Source organism: Ixodes scapularis, unplaced genomic scaffold (genome assembly GCF_016920785.2).
Source record: "Ixodes scapularis isolate PalLabHiFi unplaced genomic scaffold, ASM1692078v2 PGA_scaffold44__24_contigs__length_19508400, whole genome shotgun sequence".
NCBI classification, from domain to species: Eukaryota; Metazoa; Arthropoda; class Arachnida; order Ixodida; family Ixodidae; genus Ixodes; species Ixodes scapularis.
The window spans coordinates 11836477-11850303 of record NW_024609873.1 but is presented as its reverse complement, the minus strand read 5'-3'; the positions used below and the strand labels follow the sequence as shown (position 1 = coordinate 11850303).

General features: G+C 47.8%; 1 protein-coding gene across 1 annotated transcript in view; it reads left to right on the top strand.

The window, feature by feature from the left end:
* Window positions 1–13827, top strand: part of LOC8052370 (calcitonin gene-related peptide type 1 receptor) — a 234410-nt gene that overhangs the window by 171083 nt on the left and 49500 nt on the right. Inside the window, exon 15 of the mRNA XM_040216633.1 lies at window positions 105–118. Within this exon, the coding sequence (XP_040072567.1) occupies window positions 105–118 (14 nt within the window). The remainder of the gene's footprint in view (window positions 1–104; window positions 119–13827) is intronic.

The following is a 13827-nucleotide window of genomic DNA, read 5'->3' as shown; positions in this document are numbered from 1 at the left end:
TGCCTCCCGTACAACAACGCGTTACTTTAAGAAAAAAAGAAAAACATTTCTCCTTATTATATTCAAATTTCGACATGTAACTGAAGCTAGTTCTCGTCCCTAAGATACCTATGGGAGGGTGGGAGCCTTTCAGGGAAACGGGACTCCACAACGCCCTTCAGATCTTGTACGGTGCCGGGCTCGCTCTTCGATTGGTGTGTTTAGCGTCCATTCCGGCCCATACATCAAAAGTGGTCCCAAAACGGCAACAAATGACGTCACAGAAGCCGGTGGGTCATGGTGTTGGATGATGCCTCGATCCTGGTGGTTGGAGCTAGAAGTACCTGCAAAAAGTAGGAGACAACGCGGGTGTCGCTGCCGTTGCGGCGCCACAAGTCCTGGAATTTGACGCTCCCGTGGAACCGGTAGCGATATGGGCGCCTGCCTGGTTCACCGCCGGTGCTGTGACAGCGCCAGGATCGCGTTTGGCGACCACATCACACAAGCAAATGAGACGAAAACTTCTACGACGTCATCAGGCGGAAATATAGGGATCACTCTTTAGGACCCCGCAAATACACCAGTCAGAGACTTTTTCTGGGAAGCAGAGTTCTAGCAAAGTTGATCAGAAAGGGTGAGTCGTGTGACCGAAGCAATCAGGGGCTGTGAAACTATGCGTCGCTGTAGTGTGTTTGCATGTATGTTAATGTCTATCGTTGGGCTACACGCTTTTTAGCGCATTTTTTGTTTTTAAACAAGAGAATGCAAAGACAGATCCTTAGGCAATAATGCTAATGCAGCCAATGCTCAGTGACTTTGAAATAAAAATTCCGAAATAAGCAGCTGCAAATATCCCGTTAAGCTATACGCCTTGATTTCTGCATTGCCATCGAGTGAATGCCCGTTGAATAGAAAACCCGAAGGGTGGCGTCACTCTCGTTTTATATGTAACGCGTTCACACCGACTGTATCAACAAACTCTCGCGTGTCCGTAATACGCCCTTGATATTTTAGCCAATGAGAAGGCGAGAACGGCAGGAAGGAGTTTCAATCGCCCCGCCTCCCAGCGCGAGCTTCCTATACCTTGACAAACCTCGAGTTTCCAAGTGCGAACGCACGGACAAAGCACAGCGGAAGGCAAAGAGCGCGTTCTGGAGACCGGGTGTTCGAAAGACACACCCTGCCATTCTCGTTCTCTTAGTGACTATGCGGGCAGAAACTAGGGGAAAGGAGAGTGAGCGGGGACCTTAGAACTCCAAGCTCTGGTTGGAATGATTAGTGGGTAGATGCAAAGCTACCTATCTTTATTTCTGCTGCACACGTCGAACCCGTTAGAACGCAGAACGCCGGCGTCCGGCTTCCGCGTTTGTACACAAAGGCAGGTAGCTTTACGTGTACCCACTAATCATTCCAACCAGAGCTCGGCGTTCCGACATCCCCCCCTCCCCCCTCGATCTCCTCTCCTCCTCTCTCTCAGCTTCTGCCAGCATAGTTCGCTTTTTCTCTGGCATACTGTGACCTTCGTTCCTGTTCTTTCTCTCCATGCAGGTTATAACCGGTCAACCGGTGGGAGTCAAAGTGGCTGGACGCCATTGCCACGATTTAATGATGTCAGATGTTACTACTGTCTTCTGGCGCCTTCGGACCAATGGGGTGCTGGGTACATCTGAGTAGTCGCACGCACGACGGTTCCAGACGAAGACACTCTTAATCTTCTGTTCACCTCTATGAAGGACGAGAAGGAGCTGGACTGATATTACTTGTTTCAGCTCAAGTCCAGGCGCATTGGACGCAACGAGGTAAGGGGACCAATCAACCAGCGTCAAAAGCTCAAGTCATAAGGGATTATTTTTGTTTATGATTGGTTCTGCGATGATAGTACCATTACAGAAACATGACGAACACCATGATGGTGTGCTTTTGACACTGATTACTGGTGCCATCAGATCGTAGCGTCGGGTGCGTCCGGACTCGAGGCGATACAAAGTACAGGACCACTAAATAATCTAAGCATCGAAGTAACGACATTTCGGACATCTTTGGTGCTTCAAACCGTTGTTGCCAGCCAATTTGTAGCTTTATTTGAAAGCAGAGGAAACGATTTTTTATCCTCCGGAGATGTTTAAATAGTCTTCGACACAGCAGAACAATGTGGCGCTCAGCTTCATGACACTCGCGACCAAAAAACTGAAAGAACATTTTATTTCTTCATTAGTCAATCGTAAGGAACGCAATTTGCGTTCGCTCTGCACGAAGCACTAAATGGCGGCACCAGAAAACTAATTTGGTGCATGGAGTGCCGATACTCGAAGCGTAGCTTATTTAGTGTTGTGGGCGTTACCAAAAAAAGAAAACAGATGTAACAAAACGTTACTTGTTATTTCCAGATAAAAGGAACAGCCTACCGACCAACGTAACTTCAAAATAAAAGGAACGCGTTACCGTTACCAACCAAAACTAACGGATGTTACTTTGCTTTACACTTTTTTTACTAATTTAAATGTATTAGTGCTCTGACGTAGCAATAAATATGCATAAACGCCATATTAAAAAAAGAAGAAAAAAAAGAAGCGGGAGTGTTGGCGCTTGTAAAAGTGACGCAAAATTGTTAAGGTACATGGGATGAGCGCAATAATTAAAATAAATGGCGCCTAGAGACACACAACGCACACAAAAAACCAGCAACAGAAGTGTAAGTTTTTTTTCTTCTTTTTTTTTAAGTCTTGGGAAGATATAACGAGGACCATGACTGCGTACACTATCTGTTACCCGAAATAAGTGACCAAAGTGCGTCATCATTTACGTTTTGAGAATGTAAGATGTACGTTACTACGTTACCGAAAATAGTAAGGTGTTATCTCCAGCAGCGAATCTATTTAGTGACTCGAGCAGTTACGGAGATCGCGGTCGCGTTACTGTCGACTTTTGTATAGTCCCCCGTTCTGCTGTATTGTCCTCGTGGCTATCTTTTTCTTGTCTGCTTAGAAAACAACCACAAAGACTTCGCGAAAAAAAAAAAAAAAAAAGTTAGGCACAGGGCGCGGTGATTAAATGTTTTTACAGTTCTCGGAAAAAAAAAAATGCTTGGCGAAAAGATAGAGTTCTTCTTCAGGGCGCTGCCATCTTTGTCTCCTTATGGGTAGGGTTCCATAATTTCGGCCGAAAAACTCCGAAAAACACCTGTCGGTAAAATTTTGGTCAATTGAGATTTATCCTATAAACTCCGACGTTTTATGTTCCAATCCCCCTTTCCCTCCCCCCTCCCACAAAAAAAGAAGAATGAAATAAAATAAAGTAGGTTTTTTACAATTAAGTTGAATCGGCGTACAGGGCCAATGATCCCCGGAAAATGCCACCAGAGTTATCTTTGAAATGTCGGATCATTGACAAAAGGGGTCTTACCGCTTATCTCGTCAATGTTCAGGACGACATGTCATTGAACTTTCGGGTAATAACAAAAGCCTCTGTATTGGTTTCCAGTTTGGGCCATACTATTTGTGTTTTACAAGGAAGGAGAAGTTGTGTTTTTGTAAGAGTGAAAGCTATAGAGTCTAGACCAGGGGTGGCCAAACTGCGGCTCGCGAGCCGCATGCGGCACTTCTCGTGTTAAAGTGCGGCTCGCAGCTATCTCCCCTAACCCGCCCCCCCTTCCCTCTCCCGCCTCCCTCCCGGTCACACGAGCACTTCCCCAAAAAGAGAAAGGGAACGCGTTTTAAATCGAAAGACAGGTTGCGGTTTGGGCAGTTTTGTGCTACTGATACCTTACGTAAATTGGACCGCTTTTGACTCGGATAAATTGAAAGTAGTCCGAGATTTCTTTATAGCCCTGAACAAAAGTTGCCCCCCCCCCCCCCCCCCCCCCCCCCCGCGGCTCTTGGAAGTATCGTGGTTCTGTTTGCGGCTCTTAGGCCGGGTCAGCCTGGCCACCCCTGGTCTAGACCATAGAGACTGCATGAAATAGGGAAGAGGGACAGTTGAAGCTTCCTTATTACGTCCTTTACGCTTCTACTTCGCTTGGCTGCGGGGGAGCATAGAACAGGATGGGATGAATACGTGCTTCTCAGCGAAAACCTCCAGGAGTTTATTTTTAAGGTATCGACGTTTATCGAAGCCACACATGTGTGCAACATTTGCTGTGGGACAAATTAAGGTTTTCAATGGCAAGGGCACCCATACCAAATCCAGCTTCTGAAATATTGCTTAATATAAGCGCATTTTATTTTTATTTTTATCTAGCATACGTTTATAGGTGAATATTATTTACTTATTTTTCATAGGGAACACTGCGAACTTATAAGTTGCGAATTTCGGCGATGTTGGAATTAAACAGAAATAAACTCCTATAAACTCCGAATTTTCGGAAATAAATAAACTCCAAAAAACACGCTTCGGATATGACGAAAAATAAACTCCGAAAACACGGAATCCAACCTATGGGCTGTGGCAGGCGTTCTGAGTGTTCCCTGTAGCTCTTTCTCACGAAATATGAGGCGCCAAGTGTGCGTTCTCATCCCATTGATTCGGCGTTTCATAAGCGCTGGAAAAGTCTACACTCACTGAGAGATATGGAAGCATTGGGGAGGGGGTGTTTTATTGTCTTGGCGCTTCTTGCTTTGAGCTTCCGCGTTTTTATCGGCCAATGCGCCGCTATACGTCGTTGGCAGCGCGGCGACACTATAAGACGCTTTAGACTCGCCGCGCGATGCGTTTAATAAATTATCGATGTAATTCAGCTTTACGTTCAGGTACTAGTACCTACATCTATTTGAGATTCGTAGTTGTTGTGAGCAAGGAGAAATACACCGCAAGGGTCGGATGGGTATAGCCCTATTGAAAATACTTCGTCAAACAGAATCACCGACAAGCCGCTCTGCTGCGTCAGACGGTAACAATTGTGTAGGCTGGTGAAAAACAACAAAAAAGAGAGCAAAACGACAATATTTCTTTTTGTTCCAAAGTATTGAAGTGAACGTTGCAAATTCGCATTACAATGCTGAAGAAAAACAAGAAAAAAAAACAGCAAAAGCATACTGCTTGTGGGTGCAGCTTTTGATACGGTGGACTGTAGTTTTTAACTTTTAGGGCTCATTCAAGACTTGCGGGAAACTTTCTTGCCGCCGACCGAATTTACTGGGGCGGAGTAAAACGGCGCCATTCACACTTGTTGCCACCCGCCGCGTCGTCGGGGCCGCGATGTCTCGCGGACAACAGAACAGATTGACCCTGACTCGAGCGGTGTTCGAAAAACTGCTCTCGCAGACTTCCTTTTGCAGGTAAAGCTAACCCGCAGCTCCGACGAAGTGTCCAACATTATCTCGGCGATACGAGAAGGAAATAATAAAATAACGAGCAACCAGAGACGACTCGCGCTAATATTATTCCACAGATACTCGATTTGGGTACCGTGATTCTGTGTGGATACCTCCTCCTGCATTTCGAAACAATAAGTGCATCGCTGACGCTGGCCGTCGCCAATGCAGCAGACGCCGCCATCTTGCCCTCGCTCACAATAACCCCAGCGCACCCCAGCATGTCGGAAACGTTACGCGGCGCGTGGATCGCTCAAAATGACCTCGCACAAGAGCCTTTCTTGCAAACGTGTATAGGGCCCTTTCGAAAACTGCCCTCTATTGGCAGCTGCGAAAATCCTACACAATGGCGGAGTACAACCGCAACATCACGGCGCACTTGATGCGTTTGGTTGGATTAGATATGGTGAACGCATTTACTTTGCACTTTCTACTTTGTTCGGGTTTCTCGTCGTCTCCTAGCATTGGCCGCGCTCCGACGATCGCCATCTTATATGGAATGACTTGCACTTTTTACGATGTGAGTTGTTCCACCATTGTGCAGTTGTTACGACTAAAGTCCCTCGATAAACGCTTTGTTTTGCTTAGTAGTGACAGCGAGTGATGTACCGACGAACTCTCCCATTGGTCCGTGCCCACGTTTAGTTTGCGGTTAGGAAGAACATGGCGGATTTGACTCGGCCTCACTCTCGACTAACGCTTTGGTACCTTGGCGTTCGAAAACCTACACGCGTCCAGCGTTGTTCTATCTGGATTGTCACGTGACACGACCCGCCGGAGTAACTAGGAAGATTTTCAACACAGCCATTGTGGGCGAGTTAGGAAGAACATGGCGGACCGGTGAGCTAGCAGACGACAGGGGTAATGGGAGGAGAGCGGAGGAGGATTTGTCGCTACCTTGCATAGTGTTACGTAGGGACGTTAGTTACGGACATCTAGTCATCGGCGCGTGACTTTCCAAAGGGCTCTTGGGCCAATGCGGATATCTGCCAATGACGCGCATTTTTCCTGGGTGGTTTATGATGAGAAAAAGCAAAACGAGAATGAAGGCAAGCGATAGTTCGGTCATCGTGCTACCACCATGTCTGTGACCTGCTCCTCATTGTCTGCTTCTTTTTAACGAGCTTTTTAACCTATTTTATGAGCTTGAGTGAAACCCTCGTCAAATATATGCTGCAATGTACAGTATACGTTGTCAATTCTGTTCTACAAACTGAAGGCGCCGAGAGACAAGCGCACACCAGAAAAAGGAGATACATTATAACCTACTGTTTGCGTATCGTTTGCATGACCGTGTCTTATCGCGCTGTCAGCTTGGCGACTGTTTGTTTATATAGCAATCGAAGCTTATTTGATTAGGGTTCAATAACGATTGACTGATGTATGTCGCCAGGCCCTGTCACAAAATAGGCACAAAAAGCTGAAAACCGTCGCCATGATACAATTTGATATTATTGTATCGCTTTGGGTTCTACTTTGTGTTTATATCATAAATACCCCCTCTCTCTTCTCCTCCCCGTCCAATACTCTTGAAAGGGACTTCAGGGTATCTAGGAATAAATAAGTAAATAAATATAACACCTTCAAAAAATTTTTAGGGAGAATTAACAAACTTAAAAAAAGGTTTTGTGAAACTCGCAGTTGGTACCGCAAGTTTCGCAAATATATGGATATGCTTATTTTTCTTTAGAACCCCTCAAGAGCCATATCTCTTCACGAAAAATCTACTAGCTTTTAGATTTATTTCTCGTCCTTCCTACCAGCTTCAACCATCTTCGTAATTTCTTAAAGAGCCCCTGAGAAGAAAAAAAAAGAAAAGCTTCTTCTTTAACAGTCTGGTTGGGATACGCATAAAAAAAGTTAATTTTACGCGAAAAAAAAAATTGAGCAATATTGAGGTAAGAAACGCGATTTAGTAGGTAGCCACCTCCTTTCCACTTGGTTTCTCTCGGCATTTGGGGCGTAGGGGAAGAGAGGTGGATCGGCTTTGCCTTCACGTTGAGGTGGAAAGACCGAATGACCATCTCGTTGAGCGAATGACCATTCCGCGACGTCATGGACTTGCGAGCAGAATTTGAAATAAATCTTTCACCGTCATTATTGGGGTAAAAAAACTTTTTTTTTGCGCAAAATGTATTTCTCGACTCGCGTGTCCCAACCAAACTGTTTAAGAAAAACTGTTTTTTTTTTTTTTTTTTAAGGTTTTTTAAGGCGGCGTCCCACGGCCCGAACCATAATACCCTTACTACCGCTCCTGTTTGCGGTGCAAATGTCGTATGTCGCTTTTTTTTTTTGCAAATAAATTAATAATTTATTATTAGTGTATTAGTGCAGAATGTGACATTCATTTGCTAAAACTTAACGCACAATAAGAAAACAAATAAAGGAAAGTTTTGCTATTTTCAAAGAGTCCAAGGTTTTATATATGTAATGCATCAAAGACGCGTTCTTATGTTTTTTATTGAATAAATAAAGGATTCGTCTGACTCTGTATCTGCGTTTGTTTCTTAGTTAGCACACTCACATTCTTTATATTTCTTTAAAGAGTTCTTTTTTATACGATTTCCAAGTGTCGTAACTCAGTTTCACTATTAAAATCACTTTCTTTGATTGTAGTCTTTTTAAAGCAGACAAATTGTCCCAAACGTCAAGAAAGACATACATGAAGGAATGGAATTGTTTTTTTTTTTTGGCGCATCAGCTACAAAGGCCATAGTGCGCCAGAGCTAAAGGATATACGTATTAGCCAACGATGCGTATTTGCGCCATCGTGTGAAAGGGGGTTGATATCCGAGGCTGAGAAGTCAAGGAAAAGTGGCTCTCATTCCGTTCCTAGCGCTACAGTGGCTTAGAATCGGGTAGTGAGGTCACCGCCCTCTCTCGCTCATGTTTTGAGGTGAGGCGGTCTACAAATTAGGCCGACGGGAGCGCTGCTGTCGACTCCTCTTAAAGCGTCCTGCATTCCTGCAACGCCCGGCCCACGGCCAGACTGGATTGGCGAGCTTCTTTTTCATATCCAGTCCGGCCCAGAGCCGTACTCTGGTCCGGCCGTCCCCGGACGCGTCTGCTTGCGTTCGGCTTCGGTGTTGGCGTTGAGTGAGTGGCAGCAGCTCGCGTGGGCTAGTCTGCGTGCCTTTGCCGTGGGACCACTGTGATTACTGTTGTTTTGCGGTTGTTTTCTTCGACGAAAATGTAAAAATGCCCCATCTGCGGCGCTCACGCTCAACCATTAAAGAACGGAAGCCTCAACGAAATTCAAAGTTGGTCCTATAAGTGGAACATCAGGCTAAATCTTGAAACTTTATCTTCAGATTACAAACAAGAAACGACCATTCAAGTTTCCAATACAGGCTAAACAACATTCCAACTGCTCAGGTTGATGATTACAAGTACCTCGGAGTGACCATAAATAAGAACCTGAATTGAGGGACCCATATAAAGAATACATCCTCGGCAGCCTTCAACCAGCTGGGTCTATTGAGGCGCGAGCTTCAATAGACCTAGCTTGTTTTTACGCGTGATTAAATCACATGTACAAACCGGTTTGTACACGTTGAAAATCAGTTTGTACACGTGATTAAATCACGTGTACAAACCGATTTTTAAGCGGCCTATTCACATCTGACCATTCTCCTTTTTGTTATTGTGTTTTCAACATTGTCATCTAGTTTAACCCGGAGAGTGTGCAGACACGCGCATGTTTGCGCCAAATATAGATTATCTAATTCGCTACAATTCCTCTTATACTGCTATTCTTTCAGCGGTTGAATCGCAAGAGCACTTAGCAACCGTGGACGCCAACATGCGCCAGCAAAGAGATGTTTACGCTTTCCTACCGCCACGCAATATACACTCCACCCTTCGTATAGTCGGTGTTATGCTAAGAGCAAAGTGCAAGCTCTTCCAACGTCTTTCCACTTTATGAAAGCGAACGCTGAAGGGGAGGCGACCTTCATTCCAGCCTTCACTCTGCTAAAGTGGAAAGGGATGGCTGGAGCTCCTACTTTACTGTAACCTGTCACCGACATATACATGCAATGGTTAAAGCTTACCAACCCTCTGTCGTGCATTCGTCGCCCAATGAAAAGGTTATCAGTAAGAAAAATTGTTTCAAATGTCTAAGGTATCATTAACCCAGTTAGCATGTTAACAGTGAGGAAAGGTAAGTGGGACCTTGGGTAACATAACACTCTTGGACAATGAGAAATTCTGTCGTTACCACTAGGGCCGACCTTCTTGGATGTGTTCCTAGAAGCACCGTAGCCCTTCAAAGTCGCCAGTATGGAGGCCAAGGAAGTCTTCTGAAGAGCTTGGTAGACATCCTTAACGAAGTTCTTCTCTCCCTCAATCCTGGGAATAACCTGTTGGACGCTTTCATACCCCCAGGCTGCCTCAACGACAACTCCGCGGCGTTCAAATTTTACTAAAGCCTGAAAAGGAAGTGATAATTGTATCGTCGTCGTCGTCGTATTGACGACGACGACGGAGCGCGGGGCAACCAGCACCCCGCGACGAAGTTGGACGTCCGAGTCAGATCACGGAGTACTCCGATGCGGCGGCGACGGCGGCGTCGTGGCTGCTGACCGTCGCTTCTGGTGGTCTGAGCAACGCAGTAACATAATGCAACAGTGAAGCAGTGCCTCGTGGCATACTGCCATGACCATTGTGACTGGGACCAACGTATCCCTGAAGTTTCATTCGCAATGAGAACTTGCGAAAGTGTGACCACAGGGTACACGCCAGCTTTTCTGTGCTATGGGCGCCAGCTCCGCAAACCATGGGAACAAAACCCCGGTCAACTTCCTACACCAGACAGCCGAGCCCCAGGCTTCGTGGCAGAGGTGACATCTAGGCTGCAAGACGCACACGAGTTTGCGCTAGAGAACCAGAGAAGAGCCCAAGAGCAGCAGCGCCGCTACTACGACAGAAATCGACGACAGTGTAACTTTAGGATCGGTGATCTAGTTCTCCGTGATCTGCACACTCTAAGCGATGCCAGCAAGGGCGTGGCGGCAAAATTGGCACCGAGACGCTCGGGGCCATTCGTGGTGGTGGGGAAAGTGGGGCTGAACGACTATCGCTTGAAGGACCGCAATACTGGACGACCAGCAATACTGGCACATGCTGACCAGCTGCTGAAGTTTTGTGAAGACCGGCTGAACATTTAATCTAAGGGGGGAGGATTGTAAGGTATCGGGTTGGCCGACGAGACTCGTCGACCGCTGCCACGCACAGCCGAGCCACCGGGTTGAGGAGAAAGAAGTGGTAGCTCGGGGGCAGTTGGTTCTGGCGGTTGGAATGAGCGGCCATGATTTGCGGGTGTCTTATGGCGAATTCCACTGGGCGTTTTGGAGGGCGCCGGTATCAGTTGACCAGATCCGGATTGGAGCACAAGATCCGAACGGGGTCGCGCCGCCTACGGATCCTCAGTGGAACATGACCACTGCTCCGGGATCGGCGGGTGCCTTCCCGTCATTCAACTGCCCGGGAATCCCCTTTTCGCGGCCACCGCGGTCGTTTCGAAGACGTTTTCGCTACGCGGCGCTAACACGTGTTCGACGCACAAGTGGCAGGAATAGCTCAGGGGCTTCTAGCAACGATTGCCGGAATACCCGTAGCGCGGCAAATACCTTCTCTTCTCCTTCCTGGAAAACGAACCGGCTGTCGAGCCAAGGGGTAAGCAAGCGGCCATTACGAATTCTTGTGATGTCGAGACAATCTAGGAGCCCAGCCCGCGACGTGCTTCTTCTTCTTCTGAGGCGAGATGGGCGAGATCAGGCGAGATGCCCCACGACAAAGGAAGTCACGCGTGTGCGCCGAGGGTCCATATCACAAGAGCGAATGACATTTTAGCGAACGGCGACATTTGAGCGAATGGTCGTTTTAGCGAATAACGGGGGCGCGCGTTAACCCATCCGTCGCGCTGCGCTTTACGCCGCTTCGCGGCGACAGTCTGCGGCAACTCATTACAAAATTATGAACTCACTTGGCCCACCCGAAAACGCCGCTTCGCGGCGTCCGTCTTTCGCTAAAGTGTCGTTCGATGAAACGTGGGCGTTCGCTAAAACGTCATTCGATCAAGTGAGTGCCTCCCGTGCGCCGAGGGCTCCGAAATCGTGGGAGCCACTTTTCTCGTGGCGAATTCCACGAGTCGTTTTGGAGCGCGCCGGGATCGATTTTTCCGGAGCGAGCCTATTTCACTGGGCGATCGGGATCGAGACGAACTTGTTCCACTGGTCGTTTTGGATTAGTTCCCGCTCCAGATCTCGATCTGGATCCGAAAAAAGTCGCTCCCCCGATTTCGGCGGATTCAACCGGAAGCCAGCCGGGTCAGTCCTCGGCGCACACACGTGACTTCCTTTCTCGCGGGCATCTCGCCTGATCTCGCCTCAGAAGAAATGGTAATGGCCGCTTGCTTACCCCTTGGCTCGACAGCCGATTCGTTTTCCAGGAAGGAGAAGAGAAGGTTTTGGCCGCGCTACGGGCATTCCGGCAATCTTTGCTAGACGCTCCTGAGCCATTCCTGCCGCTCGTGCGGCGAACACGTGTTAGCGCCGCGATCTCGAAAACGTTGATGCTTGGAACTTGGAACCAGCCGCTACCAGACACCTGATTTGTTTCAAAAATACCCAGGACGTTTTGGGGGAATGAATCGATCACATAGCAGGCGGTAGACAAGTAGACAACGTTGAAAAATATTTATTCCACCGATTGTTATGAAGGCCGATGGTGTCGGTGTCGCAGTTTTGAAGCACTGTCAGTTCAGCTCAACACCACGTTACAAAAGACGGTTTGGGGTACTGCCGGTGCTAACGCAATTTCACAGTAGAAATAGGAATTGCATGAAAGAACCGGACAGAAACACTTCATACGGTGGCGTAAATGCCAAACATATATCAGCGATGTCACTTTCCTCGGTTAGGGCTATCTGCTTTGTCAGCGAATGAAGAACATCTCGATAAAATAAAGAGCGGAAAATACTCCCCGTGTCAAGTTTTCTAATTACAGCCACTGGTTGATGTCGTACCGTAGTAATTCCCGGCCCTTCGAACGCACTAGCACTTTGTAGAGTCACATTTCCAGCGATTCCGCGCCGCACACGAACGGAGGTAAACAATCAAGATGGCGGAGTGTTCCCCGTATTGTCCTCGCCGTCAGCGCGGTGTGACAGGGCTGTCGGACAACAAATCGGGCAACACTGTTGCCGGGCGGCAGCAACATGTTTCCCGACTGTTGTTGTTGCCGCGATGTGACAATGTGACAGGGTCGCCGGCAACACGACTTCCCCGTGTTGCCGGATAGAGTTGTCCAACTGTCCCCTCAGTGTGACAGGACCTTTACCTCTTGGCTCGACAGCCGGTTCGTTTTCCAGGAAGGAGAAGAGAAGGTTTTGACCGCGCTACGGGCATTTCGGCGATCTTTGCTAGAAGCTCCTGAGCCATTCCTGCCGCTTGTGCGTCTAACACGTGTTAGCACCGCGATTGCGAAAATGTCTTCGAAACGGCCGCGGCGGCCGCGGAAAGGGGATTCCCCGGCAGTCGAATGACATGAAGGCAAATGCCGATCCCGGAGCAGTGGTCATGTTCCACGGGGGATCCATCGCCGGCGCGACCCCATTCGGATTGTGAGCTCCATTCCGGATCTGGTCAACTGATCCCGGCGCGCTCCAAAACGCCCAGTGGAATTCGCTATCGGATCCAGATCAAGATCTGGAGCGGGAGCTAATCCAAAACGACCAGTGAAACATGTCGGCCTCAATCCCGATCGCCCAATGAAATAGGCTCGCTCCAGAAAAGTCGATCCCGGCGCGCTCCAAAACGACCAGTGGAATTCGCCATTAGAGCAAGTGTTTAAGAGACGTTGAAACCTGACAATAATGATGTGAACTGACTGACTCCGATATTCATTCGGACGCTTGTGAAGGAAAGCCGTGCGACAAGTTTAGGCGCATGTTTTTTCACAAAGTTTATCTGTGGAAAATTCAATTAGAATCACGTATTCCGTAGCATACAGACCCATTACTTTATGACACATTTCGTCGTGGAATAAAATAACCCTTCTGCCGGTCCGATCCGGTATCTGAAATTAAACGTATACGCTTTTACCGCCTGTACGAGATATATGCTCCTTTTCCCCCCTATCGATGAACCGCACTGGACGCTACGAGCTCTCCCATGCCAACCGAGCGCTGTGAACGTGTTGGCGACCTTCGCGTCGCGGCAATCCTCTCCAACGAACCCGTGACATACACATGGCGGGATGAGACGGAGTATACCACCTTGTTTTGTGTCTTTCTGGATTTAACAGCTTTATAAAAGTGAAACTTCAGCTACTGACGCTGTCTTCGCTAACGACCGCCCCAAGACGCGGTTTTTCTGACTGCGGTGCCTGGAATGGGAGTCGCTGAGTGTACCTTCATAGGAACTCTTTGCAGCATTCAGGCTCTACAGGGGGGGGGGGGGGGGTTGTTTACATCTATCAAAATGCCAGTCATCTGGGTGATCTCCGCACAACAAAAGTGCCTCAAAGTTGGACACTC